The 17580-nt window shown below is 36.5% G+C and overlaps 1 protein-coding gene and 1 long non-coding RNA gene across 7 annotated transcripts in view; one reads left to right on the top strand and one right to left on the bottom strand.

Moving 5' to 3' along the window:
- Positions 1-17580, top strand: part of arhgef10la (Rho guanine nucleotide exchange factor (GEF) 10-like a) — a 125721-nt gene that overhangs the window by 29668 nt on the left and 78473 nt on the right. For all 4 annotated transcript variants that reach the window (XM_016668940.1, XM_016668941.1, XM_007547024.2 and 1 more), the window contains 6 exons: positions 846-923; positions 1742-1921; positions 3730-3846; positions 11135-11227; positions 14128-14298; positions 17174-17319. In XM_016668940.1, the coding sequence (XP_016524426.1) occupies positions 846-923; positions 1742-1921; positions 3730-3846; positions 11135-11227; positions 14128-14298; positions 17174-17319 (785 nt within the window). The remainder of the gene's footprint in view (positions 1-845; positions 924-1741; positions 1922-3729; positions 3847-11134; positions 11228-14127; positions 14299-17173; positions 17320-17580) is intronic.
- On the bottom strand, positions 892-6648 carry LOC107835678 (uncharacterized). Of its 3 annotated transcripts, none has more exons than XR_001661492.1 (5): positions 6107-6642; positions 5695-5775; positions 3421-3487; positions 1066-1159; positions 892-983 (listed from the first exon to the last, which is right to left on the bottom strand). It is a non-coding gene; the product is annotated as an uncharacterized LOC107835678 (long non-coding RNA). The 3 variants fall into 3 exon arrangements; XR_001661493.1 differs by lacking the exons at positions 892-983; positions 1066-1159 and adding exons at positions 1921-2010; positions 3166-3303 and having other exon boundaries at positions 6107-6648; XR_001661494.1 differs by lacking the exon at positions 1066-1159 and having other exon boundaries at positions 897-983; positions 6107-6636.

The raw sequence follows: 17580 nt of genomic DNA, 5'->3' as shown, positions 1-17580 counted from the left end.
AAAAAGGATGAAGAAAATCGATTTATAGCTCTGATGCTACTTACATGAAGCACCCTGTCTATTTTTCTTAACACTGAGTTGTTAACAATGTCTTGTTGTATTGTCTACATGTTTACTGTATTTGTTATACATTATTGTTCTTCCAATCACAGAGCCAGTCTTGATCAGGGCTTCCTATTTCTCATACTCATCTAAAAATTGAGTCTCCACCCATAAACTCCACAAATTCTGTACCTTGTATATAAGATTGGAGGCGACTAGTTATTGCATGTTTAAAAACACCATAAGGAACATTCTGTACAATTAAAACACAAAAAAACCCAGACGAAAATTCCCAGGTAGAGGTTAATATGACATAGTTCTTTCTACACACACTGTCCAGCTACCTCTAGTTCTAATCAACACCATTCACCTGGGAGCCTGTACACAAGCACAAGAGCTGAGAGACTCGTCAAATTGTGCTCTCTGACAACAGCTTTCAATGGTGTATGCACGCCTATAACCAATGCAGTACTCAGTAGCCTTAGGATTACGCTTCAGGCTGTTAAAGAAGTCATTTGTTATTCACTATTTTTAATATCTGTTTGCTTTAAACTCCTGATCTTGTTTGTAAAAGCAGTGTGTTTTAAAACAGCTAGAACAGTTGCTTTCATGTCACAGCACCTCCAGTGATTCAGCTCGTTCAAACAGACCGACTCCTCCGAGTCTTTTTCTCCTGTGACTAACGCATGATTATGGTGTAATCCATCAGCCGGTGCCGTGCTTAACTGAAAGCATGCCACACACCGCAGCCCAATCATGTCCTGTTAGAGCCTGAGCTCCTGACTGATCTGTTGTCCACGCAGGTTGTCAGGCGCCATATCCTTGGCTCCATCATTCAGAGCGAGCGGAGCTACCTGGAATCTCTCAGGAGGATCTTGCAGGTGAGCTGTTTAGTCCTCCTGTCCTCTCCTGCCACATGCAATATCTTCACAGTTTAGCCACTGTGAATTACATTGAAAAGAGAGGCAGAGATATTCATCAAATTATGAAGGTGTCTGTGCATAAATAATCTTGATAAAACACCTATGCTCTTTTGGAGGGGGCTTCATGCTGATGCAGAGAAAGGGAGGCTGTCAGGCTTGCGCGATGGGGGTGCAGTCGCTCCTCTTTAATCTCCCTAGATAAAAAGGAAAAGGAGACCTCTTATCTCATCATCACTGGAAAATAAAAGAAAAGCCCAGTGAAATAGAATTAACTACAATCAATGGTTGCTTTGTATGCAATAAAATCTTTTATTGTCAAGATAGAATGTCCTGGCTTTGTTAGGGGTTGGCATTAATGTTCATGTTCCTTTGTGAAGTTCACTGCTTTTAAAACTTTTTTGTGTGTGTGTGTGTGTGTGTGATTCAAATAGAGCAGCCAAGTAGTAACGAAAATGCACTGTTTCCAGACACATGACATGATTTGGACACAAAAGACATCCCGAACAATTGGAAATGTTCAGTACTGTATAACACCACAATGTCACAAAATGGTTTCTGGTGCTGCTTTCTGATGTTCCTTGTGTCTGCTTGTAAATTACAGTGGTGGGTTAGAGACAATTCATGAAGAGATCAACACTTTCCCCTTCTGTGAAAGACCATCAACTGATGTTTTTGCTTCCATTACTATTCTGGCTCTGAATTGTGAAGAAGTGGTTGGCCAAAAATGCTTATGCCCAACAATCTGTGATTGCAATTTTCTTCCTCATTCTCACCAGGAGTACCACAGACCGTTGATGGAGGCAGAGCCGCGCATACTGAGTCCAAGGAAGATCCGGCCCATTTTCCACCGCATCAGAGAGATCACACAGTGTCACTCCATGTTCCAGATTGCGCTGGCTTCCCGTGTGGCAGAGTGGGACAGCAGTGAGAAAATCGGGGACTTGTTTGTTGCCTCGGTCAGTGTATATTACAGAAACCACACTGTTTGTTCACATCTTGACCAATGTGTTGGTGCAGATGATGCCAGATATGTACATAGACTGTACTAAAAAAAAAAAATACATTTTTTATTTCACAATCTGACATCAAAGTAGAGAAGGACTGAAAGGACACAGAGCAAGGAAAAAGCCATTTCTCCAAAAGACCCAGATTGAAGTTTGTAAATGTCCAAGAAGAAAAAGACCTTAATTTTTAGAAACACTTCCTGTGGTTTGATAAAATAAGAAGTATTAGGTCATAATGACCATCGTTACATCTGATAGAAAATATATTACATTTTTAAGCCTGAAAACACCACATCAGCTGAGAAGTATGGGGTTAATAACATGTCATGTGGGAACTTTGCTGCAGTTTGGACTGAAGCATCACGATGGCCTTATGATGAAAGAATAATGTAAATACTGAAGAAACATCTCAAGACATCTGTCAGAAAGTTAAAGCTTGATCATAAAAGGGTATTTTAAGTGAACTGTGAACCTTGGTATCAAATCAGATTGTTTCCAAGGTGGCTCAAGAACAACAAAGTCATTGCTTTGGTGGTGGTAGGTGGTATTAAAGGAAATTTGCTTGCAGAGCTGAAAAGGTGTGTGGAAGGAAGGTGACCTAGAAAACAGAGTCATTTAAGAGAGCTGTGTCAGAAGGATTGGGCCAAAATAGCAGCTGAACTATTGTAAGAAAATTGTTAAAAACAATAGAAATTGTGGAAAGATGCCTAAAACCAAGGTATTGCTCATCATTCTGGTTTATAGCAAAGTGAAATAACTTTGGTTATGCTAAGTGACGAAACACAGGATTAATTTAGCCTAATTTATTGCAAGACACAGAGGGGGGGGTGTAAATGTCTATAAAGGCCTCTGGATATTTGGCTGTAAATTACATCAGTCTATATTCTGGGGAGAATCTGTCATATTTTCCCTACTGTATCCTATTGGATCTCATTGCTATGTCTCTGTTAGCTCAGTAATGATGAGCAAACAGACATAGTTTACCCCAAACAAAATCAATTACAGGCATGATAAATATCTCCACTGCATCAGATGGTCTCAGGGATATATGTTGTCACAATTTTAGCAGTGCTCAAGCGTCTGCAGTGTGTGTTCATCCATATGGTTTGCTCATTATTTGCCTATTAGAAGGAGTTGTTTTATTATTTTCTTTGCTGGGTGTTATTGTGCTGTTCCATTGATATTTTAAGACCTACTGTTTATCTAATGAAGCCCAGTTGACAGTGGAAATGCTAGGGCCGTATACAGCCCAGCTTGGGCTGCTCCTTTTTTTTTTTTTACTTCTACCTGCAGAGTCTGCAGTAATATCTGAGCCAGCAGAGTCCTAAGGGAAACTTAGAGAAAAGAGGGTTAATTCCTTCATCTGATTTGCCAATTTCCCATTACTCCTCATATTGTCGCTATCAGCCGCCTGGCGTAGGTGTAATTGTGGAAGGAGAATAGATATTTACCACAGAACAGTCACACGCAGCTGCACTCCCACACAGTCTTCCACCTCATTCTTCTTTGTGCACCATCCTAAATGGATCGGGAGGGGGGGTATTTGTTTACCGTTTCAACAACTAGGATGAAAAACAAATGATTTATTTTCATCTTATGGCCTCTTTTTGCCAACAATATATAAGTCAGGGGAAATTATATGACTCTGCATGGTATTAGAAAACTATACATGTTGCAAAACTAAACAATGTTTCTGGTGCTGTAAAATATTTACTATATATGTATATTTTTTATTAATTGTATTCTCTTTTCTTTTACAGTTTTCTAAGTCGATGGTGCTGGATGTGTACAGTGATTATGTGAACAACTTCACCAATGCAATGGCTCTCATTAAAAAGGCATGCATGTCCAAACCGGCATTCTTGGAATTTCTAAAGGTGAATATATTTCTTTTTGCACTATATTGAATTTCTACATCATTTTTGTCAAAGTATCCAGTTTATATTTTTAGTTTCTGTTTAGCTTTTTTTTTTCTTTTTTTTTTTCCAAGCCCCAGACCTAGAGAATCAATATCAAGATCTAAACGTTTCAAGCAGTAGCATACAGCTCAAGGTTAAGTTTAACAGATAGGTGAGACATCTATAAAATTCAGGAAAATCCCACTTATACAAGCTTATAAAAGAATCGCATGAAAAAGTCTACATTTCTCCCTAATGGCATTCAACCAACAATGATCAAACATATGTAGGCCATGTTATTTATACCAAGGAGCAGTAGGCACAGGACACACTCAGAAGACCCTTTTTAACTGTGAGGTCATTGGCATAATTTTAGTATAAACGTTACTCAAGTGTCCACTTCTCAGTGTCATAAAGACTTTCTTTTGGATGAAAAGATTTTAAATTAAGATCCACATTCAGTCCAGTAAGTGGCATTGTGCTAAAAGCTAAAATTTTGCACACTTCAATAGAGCAACTACTTCAGCAGTCTAATCTTTAGAATTACTGTGTTTTCCACAATTTTTTTTACCAATGTAGGACCAAACATTTTTCTCCAGTGTGGAATGAATGGATGCAATCTTAGCAATATCCTCCAGTTAAACTTCTTATTAAATATTTTACCACTGTGTTTCTTTGATTTGAATTAGGTTTACTTCTGACAAAAAAAAAAAGGTTGTTTTGTGTTTTGACAGAACTACACAGCTGACAGTGCTGGGCATCTGTCAGCCCTGTTGGAAGGAATTTAAAATCTGGCATTAAGCTTTCATCCAAAATGCCTGAAAGTATTCACTTTCCAAAACTGGCTTATTCTAGTTTCTTTTGGGAATGAAAATCAAAATATGGTCATGTATAACTGTTATTTTTTACTTGTGAAAAGGTCTATATTTACCCAGGTTTGCCTTGAAGGGATTTCAGATGTCTGTTAAAGCATGTTGACAATAACAGTTGTAAAACCCAACATATGTGTATTACTTATATTTATAGTCACAGACTACAGACACCAAAAACAAAAAGCTAAAAGACCTAGTTAGATTTGACTTCCTTAACCTATTAAAGAAGTTAAATGTCGGGTATCTGGTTATTTTAACCTAAACATCTTAAATGAAAAATAAAAATAAAAATAAAATCACAATACAGAAAGCAAAAAAGTTTTTCTTAAGGTTATTTTTATTGTCAACATCTCTTGAAATGATGTATGGATGAAGATTTATTTTCATATGTAGCTAATTGTTCTTCATATCTGCACTGTTGATTTAAAAAGGTTGAAATTAATATGATAATTAAGAGAAATATGCTTAAAGGAAGGATGGAAGGTTTTAATATATTAATGCTTTTGTTGTTGTTGTGTTATAGTCTCTTAAATAGCTTGAAATTAAGCCATGAAAGTTGAGCAGTATTTTTGTGAATGTACAGCATTAATCTATCAGAATATTTCCAAAGCAAAAAGTAATTTTACTTTATTAAAACATAAAAAAGTTTCTTGTGACATAGTTTCTCTGGTTGTGGAGAAACTGTATTAAAGAACTGATGAAATCAGGAGAATGGCAAGGTAGTTTTTGGTAAAACTTTATCTGTCAAAAAAAATGTTTGAAATGTTTGAGTAGAACAATGACCTTTTATCACAGTGTTGCAGCAGAGGAACATTGAATAAAATAGGAAAAGCTACAAATTTTTATTCAATTCCAGTAGAACATTTGAGAAAGACTGAAATGCCATTTCAAAAATGGCTTCTGCAGTATGTCAAACTATTAGCTGACATGAAGCAGCATAAAAAACGCCACTCACCTTCAGGGACTCTGAGTTTGAGTTGGTTTCTCTGCTGGCAGCCAGGACATCATGTACACTTTGTTCATTGTTTTATGTAGTCTGAACATATTTTCACAAGCTCAAAGTTATTCAAAACACGTTGTCTTTAAATCTGTGAACATTTGTGCTTTTGCTGAAAATGTATCTTTTTCCACTGAATGTCAGTTTTCTACTGACATGCAACATAAATGCAGACTGATTTAACAACTGACTTAAGGTGCAAACAAGGTGTTTATAGTATTGTTTCTATTTAGACATGCTGTAATTTCAAAGATCAAACTTTTCCAGTTAACTTAATTTAAACAGTCACTACCCATCATATAGAATTTAAATAATTTTCTGGTGTTCTGCAGTTTTTTTTTTTCACTATAAGTTGCTGGTGACATCTTACCCATTTTGAATTCTCTGGGTTCAGTGGGTTGAGGTGCCCAAAGGCATAACTGGTGCAATAGGTGTTATCTTTTTTTAACCTCAAATTAGCATTTAAGGGACATGCCATCAGTGGAATATTTTGCTGGTAAATGCCAATGCTTCTTGCAGTTCTCTCAGGTTGCCTGGTAACAAATGCAAATTTATTCCATAAGGTCAATGACATGATCAGAAATCCATTTTATAAGCATTTTACATTTGTGGAATGTATCATGGCTAACATTTTGCTTTGTGGGTAGAAACTTATTATTTCAGTTTTTATTATTATTTATTTTCATAAATGTTAACTAATTCTGCCATCCATTATAAGAATAAATTCAAACACCTTCACAATACATACATTTGCTGTCATTGGAAAACCTCATTTTTGTTGCATATTGTGTGTATTGTTACAAAAACTCAGCTAATGAAGCTTAATCTGATTCACTTTAAGAATTTAACAGGAAAGTGGATGGGGCTATAAAGGCCTTTTTTCTAGCAATTCTGACATCCTTACAAAACATAGTATGATCACAGATATGTAAAAAAAAAATAAAAAATCCATGAATCAATCAAATTTGTAAAGCACATTTCAGCAACAAGGCAGTTCAAAGTACTTTACATCATAAAAACACACACACAAATACAAAGTTGTAGAACACACAGTCAACAGGTAAGTTTGTAGTCAAGGCATAGAAGACACTCAGTGTTTCGACTGTTTTGCAGTTTTCTGGGAGTTTGTTCCAGATTTGTGGTGTGTAAAAGCTAAATGGTGCTGTGTAAAACAAATGATGAAATACCAAAATTATTCTATCCATATCCTGCCCAAATAACAAAAACATGTTCTTGAACTATTTTTAAAAGACTGAGGTCAGAAAAAACGAGGCCACTGAGTTGCTACTTTACTGTTTGATTAAAAAAAAACAATTTAACCTTTTTAGATCACTTTCTAGTTTATCAGACACAACAGTTATTCTCTCTGTGGCTCAATGAAGAGGATGAATATCGCTTTGCGACAGAACTGGTATCAAACACACTGTCATGCAAGTCCAAGATTTGTTACATTGCAGAAGGGCTCTGTGATCCAGCCACAGTGAATATGATTATGACCCACTTTGACTGGGTTATAATCATATTCAGTGTAATCTCTTCACTTTATGCTCCATTCCCCGGAAGACCTCTACTTTGAACTTTCTCAGAGTTTCCCCAGCGCTGACTCAAGAGCCTTTCCTGGCAGCCACCAATGTCTTTTTGCCTAGTTGAATCTATAAAAAACTATGGCAGCTTACATCATGGAGAAATAAAGTGGCATGCAAATGTCACATATTCCAGTCGTAAAACTCTGTGTAAAAGGGATTTCTACATACCTTTTAGGTGACGTTAGCACATTCTGTTAAAATGGGGCCACTTACATTTTATTTGTAGCTTATGCTATATAAAAAAAAACTGTTCATATTCATTGTTTAATATGAGTTAGTGCTTGTCTTTAGAATAACTTGTAGTACTTTAATTACCTAACAACTTAAAATTGACCATTTTATTTTCTATTCAAAAATAATTTTCTTCTTTCAGATCCAAAACTTGTCTGACATACACAACCTTATTGAGCCAGAAAGACATTTTTGTTTATATTTATCCTAGAGTAATTCAAGGACCATAAGAAAACCTCTTTGTGGGACTTTTTTTGTGTCACCATTTATAAAGCTATACTAAGCTAATTAACATAAAGCATTGAGAGACATGTTTTCCTCTGAATGTGCTACTTTTCTTTACTTCAAAACTGTAAAAACAGACATTATACACTAGTTGCCTAGACTCTGAAAAGAAAGTGTCAATGTTAACTCAATGCTCCTTTTCCTTTAGTTCTTTTGCTCAGTAACCGTGTTTAAAAATAAAACATCTTTCCAAGGGTCATCGATCTTTTATGTAGCACTTTTTTAGTCATTTGTTTTAAAAGCATTCATTAAAGACTTACACTGCCAGATTACTGTGGCCATTTTGCTCTTACTTATTGCAGAGCAAGGGTTTAATAATGACTAAGGAAATTTAGATGATGTCTCAGGTAATCTGGCAAATTCATTCTGCTCTTGTTTTCATGTGATTTTAGATGTGATTTGTTTTCAAGTGAGGCACCAGCCTGGATTTTAGATTCCTTCTCCGTTAGGAAAGCTTGACTGTGCAATACATAACTGCCCTCCAAAGAACAGATAGTGATGGTCAATATCTCTTCTTGACACCACTCCAATGTTTTTCATCTAAAAAGATGGAAAGCCGTAGAGAAAAAGGTTTTACTCGGTGCTCCTGCAATGTTTCACTGAGTCCACTCAGAGGCCATCTTTGCTTATGAGGTTACCTGGGAAAAACAGTTTGTGTGCTCAGTCACTGAGCATCAGCTCAATCTGATGAAACCTTTGCAATTGCTGTCTTCATAGTATGACCTGTGATTTCTTGATTGGGTAGCAGCTGACCACTGTGAATGCCTGTTGCTTGCACTGTCCTCAAGCAGTTATTTGCACTTTGTTTTAGACAGTTAACAAGGTTCTAAAGAGGAACATGGTGCAACTTTGGCCTCACCCTGGCAGTAGAGGGAAGGTTTGTTAAAAAATAACCTAATGGGGACTGATAATATTGGCTTTCTATTAATTGGGAATTTGGATATTGAACAGCCACTAATGATCATTAAACCTATTAAACCTACCCATATCATATTTTACAACCATCTACTATAATGAAATTAGCAATAACCAGGTCAAACTGAAATGCATGCCTGAATCAAAAGCATTGATTGATTGATTCATCATTTATCAGTCAACTACCTATTCCAACAATTTCTAATAATGTTAAAATAGCATCAACTTAGAACCATTGCCTTAACAAGTTAAGAAACACAAGGCTTTCCCTCTTTCACCTGTTGCTGCACACTGCTGGTCAGCTAGCTGAAGACAGACTTCTATTTTTTTTCCTTCACTCATAATAATAAACAAATTTAGCAGTTTGGAAATATTTCTCAACATATAGACAGTCATAGAGTAGAAACTGAAAGAGTTAATGCTGTTTTAAAAATAAAATTGGAAAAATAAAGTTGGAAAGCCATAAGTGGCATGTCTGTACATTTCAGGATTTCTACCACAATTCATTAATTAACGTACTAAATTAGCTTGATACTCTCATGCTACTTTATAAAACTCCAAAAAGATAGTAATGTTCAACTATACTGGAACTTGAAAACTGTCGTTAAGATTAGTAGAAATGTATTCTTTATATTTCTTTTTAAGTATATCTATGTTACAAAGTGTACATAAAACATATTAGAATATTATTATAAATAACGTTCCATGGTATTTTTGAAATAATTGTTCCCAGAGGTAGAGTACAACTCAGAGAGATTGCCGGTGTATCACAGGACCAATAAGCTGGCAAAGAGCCATGCACTCAGTTTTATCTAAAATATTGTGGGAGGAGACCAAAATATCTGGAGAAAGACCTCAGCTAAGAATCAACTCTTCTTTTTATAAAATAAATACATTTAACACATCCTATCCTGGAGGGTTGTGACCATGCCTTTGTTGGTAAGCATGCATTCTTGATAACTTCCTAGGAAAGTGTTTAGGGCATGTCTCGCTGCTAGTAGGTCTCAGGTTAGAACTAGACCTTGCGGCAGAGATTAAATCTCTTTGCCGTCTTGGGAACAACTCTGAATCCCCCCCAGATGGGATCAAAAAGGCAATGAGGGGGGAAGGAGGTCAGGGAAACTCTACTTAAGCTGTTGCCCCAATGACCAGGTCTCAGATAAGCTGTAGAAGATGGATGATTGGAAGAAATGTTTAAAACCGAAATGTTTAACAGGATTCAATTTAAGCAGAACTTATTTCTGCTGATGGTTGAAATTACATTATAACATTATTTTATTACCTGGACTAAATATTTATCTTTTTTTTGCCTCTAACACTAGAACTGTTTGCAAGGGCTACATCCTTCATATGGTTTAGGGGAAATGGGACAAACATAACACTTATCTCAAATAAATGGGAAAAGAGAATGACCTGTATGCAGAGGGGAGGAGGCTGAAATAAAGTAAAAAACAAATATACAAAAATAGAGGTCGATGAGGAATCCCAAATGATACACAAGGCGAACAGAAAGAGGCAGGCAGGTGGCATTAGCAGGGTGATTTGACCAAGAACTTTTTAATTGAAAGACTTTTCAGCTGGAGAGTTGTTCACTGAACATGGAGTCGGTGATTAATTAAAAACAAGGTGCAGCTGTGAGGGAAGACAAGTAACTGATGTTGAACTGTGGAAACAAGAGAGCAGAGTATAAATCAATATGAAATTCCAAAATAAAGTTAAATACAAAACTAAAGTCACAAAGTCTATGACAGCTTATTGGGAGACCAGCGCCATTTCATCCTGTAATTCAAGCAGTGAGTGAAATCACCAACCACTCCAGCATGTTTTCTGACCACAGTAAGACCCTTACATTAGTTTTAAAACCACACTTATTAGAACCTTGGCATATCTTGATACCAGCTCCAAGGGTAAGGTAAATGTTTTTTTCTACTATAGATTGTTTATGTATAACTCGATACATAATTACAACCACTTAAAAATAAGTCACTAATTTTAATGTCAGATATTTGTATAACCATGAGATCATAGGTCACTTTCTTGCCCTTAACGTTTACTTATTATTTGCTTCTGTCATTGTCACTATACCATAGATTATTGTGGTGCCATAACTGTACATTAAAAAATTACCTCGCGTGTGCTTACAGTAATCTATGAAATATAAGTAACTCAAGCCAAAAGTAATCTTTTGAACTCCCACATGTGACACAGGCTCTGACCTTTGTACTTATTTCACCCACTTGCACACTTACACAAGGTCTATGGAGGAAAAAAACACACAAAAACTCCTCATTGAACATTTTCTCTTAAACCTTCCTTTAATATTATGTGTTTCTAACTACCTGTTGCATCTTCTGAGTTTTTGTCTTTTCTTTTGGTTTCAGAGGAAACAGGCCTCCAGTGTAGACCGGATAACTCTGTACGGACTGATGGTGAAGCCCATTCAGCGATTCCCCCAGTTCATTCTCCTCTTGCAGGTACAAGACATTTTTCATTCTTTCTGTTTTTTTTCGATACAATAAATCCCACTTGGGTTCTGTTTTTATGGTGGGTAGTGGGAAATATGGTCAAAATTGAAATCCGCAAAGGTAGGAATTGATTATAGTACTTTACTTAAGTACACAACAAGTTGTATATTGGTTCCTTTTTTACACACTCCACAGAGGTGGAGCTTTAAAGGTAGCAGGCAACCACCATCATCCCTCTCGTGGATTTATATGCTGACTTTCCTTTTTCTATTTTGAGGCAAGATTTGGATTTGAGCTTGACTTGCTGTATCTGCAGCAACTCATTTCATCCCTCAGTAGGCATTGATTATCTATGAATTCAAAAGATAAGTTATGAATACGAATCAGGCGTTTTCTTCCAGCTGAAACTCAATACTCCAAAGATGAAGTGTATCTATTTAATCATACATTACAGAGAAGTAAATCTGAAGGCAACAAGGTACATTTGAGCTGCTTATCAAGAAAAGAACAAGCTTTTCATGGGGTCATAGTTGCAGGACAAATAGAGATATGCAAGTCATAAAACATTCAGTTTTTATTCACCGTATGAATATGCTCTGATCTCTTCAAAACTTTCCACAATACCCAAATCCTCTGATGCTGAGAGTGATTATGAGTTAGTTAAGAAACTCTTTTGGAAAGTTTGACATCCATAGTCAGAAACTTGGAGTGCATTTGACCTAAATATTACAATTTTGTAAAGAAATTATCACCAGGCAGAACACTATTGCCTGTTCTGTTACCAGAAGTGAAGTGTCCTGTAGAATACAGATACAAATAAAAACATGGACAAAAGGACTTTGTATTAAATGACAACATTACTTAAAACAACTTTGCCCATTCAGGCTCATTTATTAAACCTAAATCAGGTTTTTATCTATATAAACATATTTACTGTTTTTCTCAAATTACTGGGTTCAGTTTTATATGTTCCCTTCCCGTTCAAGAGTTTGATTTCCTTCTTTATTCAACTCATCAGAAACCTGCATCCACATAAATCTTAAGGTTGATTTACAGGCTTATAAAAGCATAAATGAAGGAACTGGAACAAGACTCCAGTCAGTGTATCTGAAGAGTTAATTTACAACTGATTTATTTTCCCTATTGTCTTAAAATTGTCAAACATGAAACAAATGTGCTCTTAATGATTTAAGTGGTAGTTTTCTGTTGTGAGTTGAGCATGCAGGCAGGGTGAGAAATATTTGGGCTACACTAATTATTACAAATCATTAAAGGATTTAATTTGGTCACTAGTTATTTATAAAGTCATTCTCAATGAGCGTTCAGTAGAAATGTTGCCTTTTCAAAAGGCAACATGTTTTTGTTGGTGGTATGTTGTAGACAGAGCACAAAGTATGAGAAGGACTTCCTCTTTTGTGTGCTTCAGATAAACTAGTTTAAATGTAAAAAGAGCACATCTGGGCTCTCAGTGTCACTTTAAAATTAAATTATGCCACATTCCTATTGGCAAAACAATAGATTGATTAAAGTTGAGACCACAGGTTATTCTTCATCTGATTAAAGGTGTAGCTGCAAACAGTGCAGCAAGCAGTCATGTTTGGAAATGTTGAAAAAAGCTCAACATTCAGGATTATTGTAAAAAAAGAGAGAAGAAATTAGGCTAAACTGCAAACAGATTACTTCAAAAAAATATAGCTCACCACATATGATTAGGTACCAAAACAAACCACTTTACTGCAGCTGCCACAAACACACCAGGAGGAGCTAATTTAACCAACCCTACTGCGGAGCCCCAGAAATAAGGTGAAAATGACACCAGGTGTGACTCATAAAACAGTTACTACCACCTTGTACGCAATGCATACAGCTTTTCAGTTTGTAATTTTTAAAGCCCTTCCTGATGTTTGGCCACCCCAGGTTATTTGCTACATGCTGATGATAACTTTGTGTAATTACTTGCAACAAATAAGGAGCAGGCTGCAACAAAACTGTCAGCTGTAATGATTAAGATCTGTGGCTGGTTGTGGAGCACATGTTTGCTAACACAGATCCTCACAGATTAAAAAAAGCTAAAACGTTTCTAAAAAGCTTTCAAAAAGTGTATACATTTTAGAACTAATGAGGCTTCTCTGAAATACATGAATGCTGTGGTTCAGTTCAACATGAACTACTGTTTGAACATTTGAATACAACAAGGGAGGACTTCACTGCAAAAGCAGAAAAACTCTCTGAGCAAGCTTTGTGTATTATAGCAAAAGTCAAACTTAAATTTCACAAGTGCGTATAACTAGTATTTGCATGGCAGCTCATTCTTGGAATATAATCCTCCCGAGTTGAGGAACATTACATTTTACAGACAGTTCTTTAAATCCATGAAACAGTGGTTCATGAGTCATGACCCATTAAATTGGTAAGCATTATGTAAATTAGTACCTGTTCCATATTGAATACGTTTTAAATTTTCACTTGGATAACTTTTTACACAGTACTCTGTAATTGATCTAATCATCTTATTTAATATTTTAAATTTGTTTTATATTACCAAGCTGTCATGGACTACAGATGTAAATTGGCCTCTATGGCTAAATCTGGTACATTTACATTATCATGTTGCATTTTTGTCATTAAACAAATACGGTGGATGGATTTGTTGCTTTTTCTCTTGCATCCAATCCCCTGAAGATGATGCCTGAACATTTATCTGCAACTGCAATTCAGAATAATAATAATAAAAAAAGTTCAACACCAGTTTTAATATAAAACATTCCATGGAACAAATCCTTACAGCTTATTTAGCAGGACTTTCCGGAACTGCGTATTTCTAGCGAAGCTCACTAAAACAGAGAAAGTATAAAAGTATCTGAGCAAAAGTGGAACTGAACAGCTGCTTTCCACTCTGACTTTTTTAGGACATGCTTAAGAATACACCAAAGGGCCATGTGGATCGTCTTCCCCTGCAGCTCGCGCTGACAGAGCTGGAGACGCTGGCTGAGAAGCTGAATGAACAGAAACGAGTAGCTGACCAGATTGCAGAGACTCAACAACTCGCCCGCAGCGTCAGTGATCGCCTGCTCAGTAAGGTGACTGGATGCACACACCTGAACGTGCACTTGTTCACTCACACACGTTTTCTCCAATGCAATCAGCTGCGAGCCAGCCTCTGAGCCCTGCAGCTCATCTGTTTTGTTATCGCTGGGAGCCAAACACCTGGACATTTAACTAATATATAGCACATTACTTATATCGCTTTCCAAAGCATTAATTTTTGGTGGCATTTATATTTAGAGAAATCATCTCACAGAAACGGTGCCCATTATCATCCCTAAACAGTACCACATGCAAAGGTAGAGGCATTGCTTCTCCATTACACACTAAAATTGCAGTCCTGCTGCTGCAAATCTGAACAAATGCTGCTCTGAATAAGAAGAATTAGGGGGTAAATGAGACATTTAATTGGAAACTGTAAGAGAGCTATCTTTTTCACCCTGTCGGTCTCACTCTTTGCTCTTCACCCCCCCAACTCTCTGTTTACTCGTTTACTCCACTTAGTACACTTCTCTTCTTCTCCTTGAGTGTTACGATGCCGTCCTTTTCCCATCTTTTTTCTTTTTTTAAACCCTTCTTCTCTTCCTTCCTTATTTCATATTTCTATATGAGTCATTGCTTTTCAGGACTTTGGTATGAGTTGATTCACTCAGTCTCCTCTCCTTGCATTTACAGCGTTGACATGGCAGAATTCCAATATGAAGATAATCCTCTAAGTTGTTGCTGTAAACCTTCAATGAAAAATGTTTCCTTTTGTCTCAAAGGATCTGGTGTACCAGAGTAGGAAGTATAAATATTTAAGTAAGAAATCACATCCATCCATCAGTTATCTTCTGCTTAACTGGGGTCGGGTCCCAGAGGCAGCAGCCTAAGCAGAGACACAGACTTCATTTTCACCCAGTAACACATGCAGTCACATCATAATACATGCAGCCATCCAGAGTCATTTGAGGCTACTGATACTGAGAAGACCAAAAATAAAAATCATAGCAGCATATTCCATCTCTTAGAGGAGCCGGATAGAGTTTTAATGATATGACAGATCACCTCATGTTAACTAAGGACTTTTTTTGTATTTCTGTGAGGTTAAATCAGTTGAATTTGGCAGACATATTTTGTGAAACAAGTTGTCAGAATCTGGCTTCCATTTTTGAATAAAACTTGATGAGCCTGATATTGTGTCTGGAATAAAAATGGGATATGATGAGAGAAAGACTGTGCTTAGCCCCCAGGGTTGTAGGAAGCCATATGTGTGAGCAGCACACTAGTCTTTGCCAGATTATTTAAATCAACCTCAGGTGCACAAAAGCACTCAACAGACTCCAAATGGTCATCCAAACAAAGCCAAATTGGTAAAGCTGTGACAAAGAAATCAAAATCCCCTCTTTCTGCTTCCATATGACTTAGGAGATAAAGCTGTAGACAAGCGGTACTACTCAAAAAAAGCTTGATTAACAAGTCTGATCATGCTTAGCATGGAGCTTTAATGTTAAAAACATGTTGTAGTGACCACAATCTGATTAAAATGCGGAGAGGGACCTCAAGCGAGCTACATGGAATTAACTAAATTCAATAAACTGAAGTAATATTAGGGAGACTGGGCCAAAATTCTTGCACGCTAATTGAAAAACTGACACAATAACATGTAATTCTCAAAGTACTGTGAGTTATTGGCACTGAAGCATTTAAAACCTGCAGTCTGCTTTACCTTTTCACACAGTGTTCTGATTTTATCTTGGATAAAAATTGTCGCTGCGGAATCTGCTGCTTGGTTTTGAAGTGCTGAGGTTAGGTTCAGTTAGGGGTTTGTAAAATGTTAGATTTTAAAATCTTTTTAGTTCATTATGTAGTGGATAGAGTTCCTTGTAATGTATGCATCATGCAGATGTATCAGGTTGTTATTACTTTCAGGACAAGAACTGAAAAAGGTAAAGCAGCATTTATTTTTCCTCATTTCTGAGACCCCAGGGAAACTGTTGGCTCTTTCAAATCCCTGCTTTGTTTACTGCAGCTCAACTGTAAATGTTGAGCATTCTTACATGAATTTTTAAACATCTCTTGGCATTTTACTAAATTCATAGTAATTATTGTTATGCACTTCTTTGCTTCAATGTACTATTTTGTACCTTCATACTTTTGTTTTCTCCTAAGACACCTTGAGTTATCTTAAGTGTGAATGGCTTTTATAACTTCATCCCTCTAAACTCATTTACGCAGTCAAAGCAAAGTGATAAAAAAAAACAAAAAAAAACCTTTAGCTGTTCTTCTTTGCTTAACATGTGTGTGGGTGAAGTAACCAGCATGTGCCAACACAGTTTTCAGCAACTGTGTCTGTTATAAAATGTTTTAAGTAAATTTCTGAATGAATTTACTCATGCAACAAACTGTGCCTGTATTTTTATGGTTTTGTAGTAGTTCTGTTATTGTGGCAGAAAGGATTGTGTGTCCCAGCGCTCATAAGCCAATGCGATTTCTGACTGTGTTTGAACTATGTTGATAAAATGCCATATACAAAATAATAATAAAAAAAAATGATCAAAAGGGTATTTTGGAAGCACTTATTTAGAGAATTACAAGCATTTCAGACAAATGCAGAAGCTCATAAGAAGTAAATGTGTCTCTTAGGTTTTTCCTAAACCGCTGTGCAAATACATTACGGAAAAGTCTTTCAAGGGAAACGTGCAATCTTTTTTAAACAAGGTTAACTGAATGAACGGTGCTGTGGACATGTAACTGTGCATATGCATACATGCTTGTTCCATGACCTTCAGCACAATGAATGTGCTTCTAATCCCAGATGAGATATGGTTTCTTTTGACTTTCCTGTCCTCTAGGCCCTGTGCTCCAGAGGATTGGAGCTTTGTGATACTGTCTCATCTGCCTTTGATCTGATTGTTGTGTCCCTTTTAGCAACTGAACTCGGAGCAGAGGTCACTGGTCCTTTGTGAAACACTTATTGAGACTGTGTATGGCGAGCGGGGACAAGTCCTGAAGTCGAAGGAGAGGAAGGTCTTCCTTTTTGATGATGTGCTCATCTGTGCCAACATAAATGTCAAGTAAGTCCCTGTTGTTGAGCAAATTGAATAAACCATTCATTCAGAAATAGTTTGCTAATGTCTAGATATTGCGTAGAATTAGATGTACTTTTTTTTTTTTTTTTTTTAAGTTGAGCTTAGGAGAGTACACATTTTGGAGAAATACATATTTGATTAAAAAAGGCTCCTATGTGATGCCCGAGGTTTTGCAAAGATAATTTGGCGAGCTACACAGTAAAGAGAAAAGACTGCAAGGGCTTTTGAACACTATCTGAAGTTGCA

The sequence above is a fragment of the Poecilia formosa genome, unplaced genomic scaffold (genome assembly GCF_000485575.1).
Source record: "Poecilia formosa unplaced genomic scaffold, Poecilia_formosa-5.1.2 Scaffold18, whole genome shotgun sequence".
In the NCBI taxonomy this organism is placed as follows: Eukaryota; Metazoa; Chordata; class Actinopteri; order Cyprinodontiformes; family Poeciliidae; genus Poecilia; species Poecilia formosa.
Note: the sequence above shows the minus strand (reverse complement) of the source record. Positions and strands in the feature narration are given on the sequence as shown.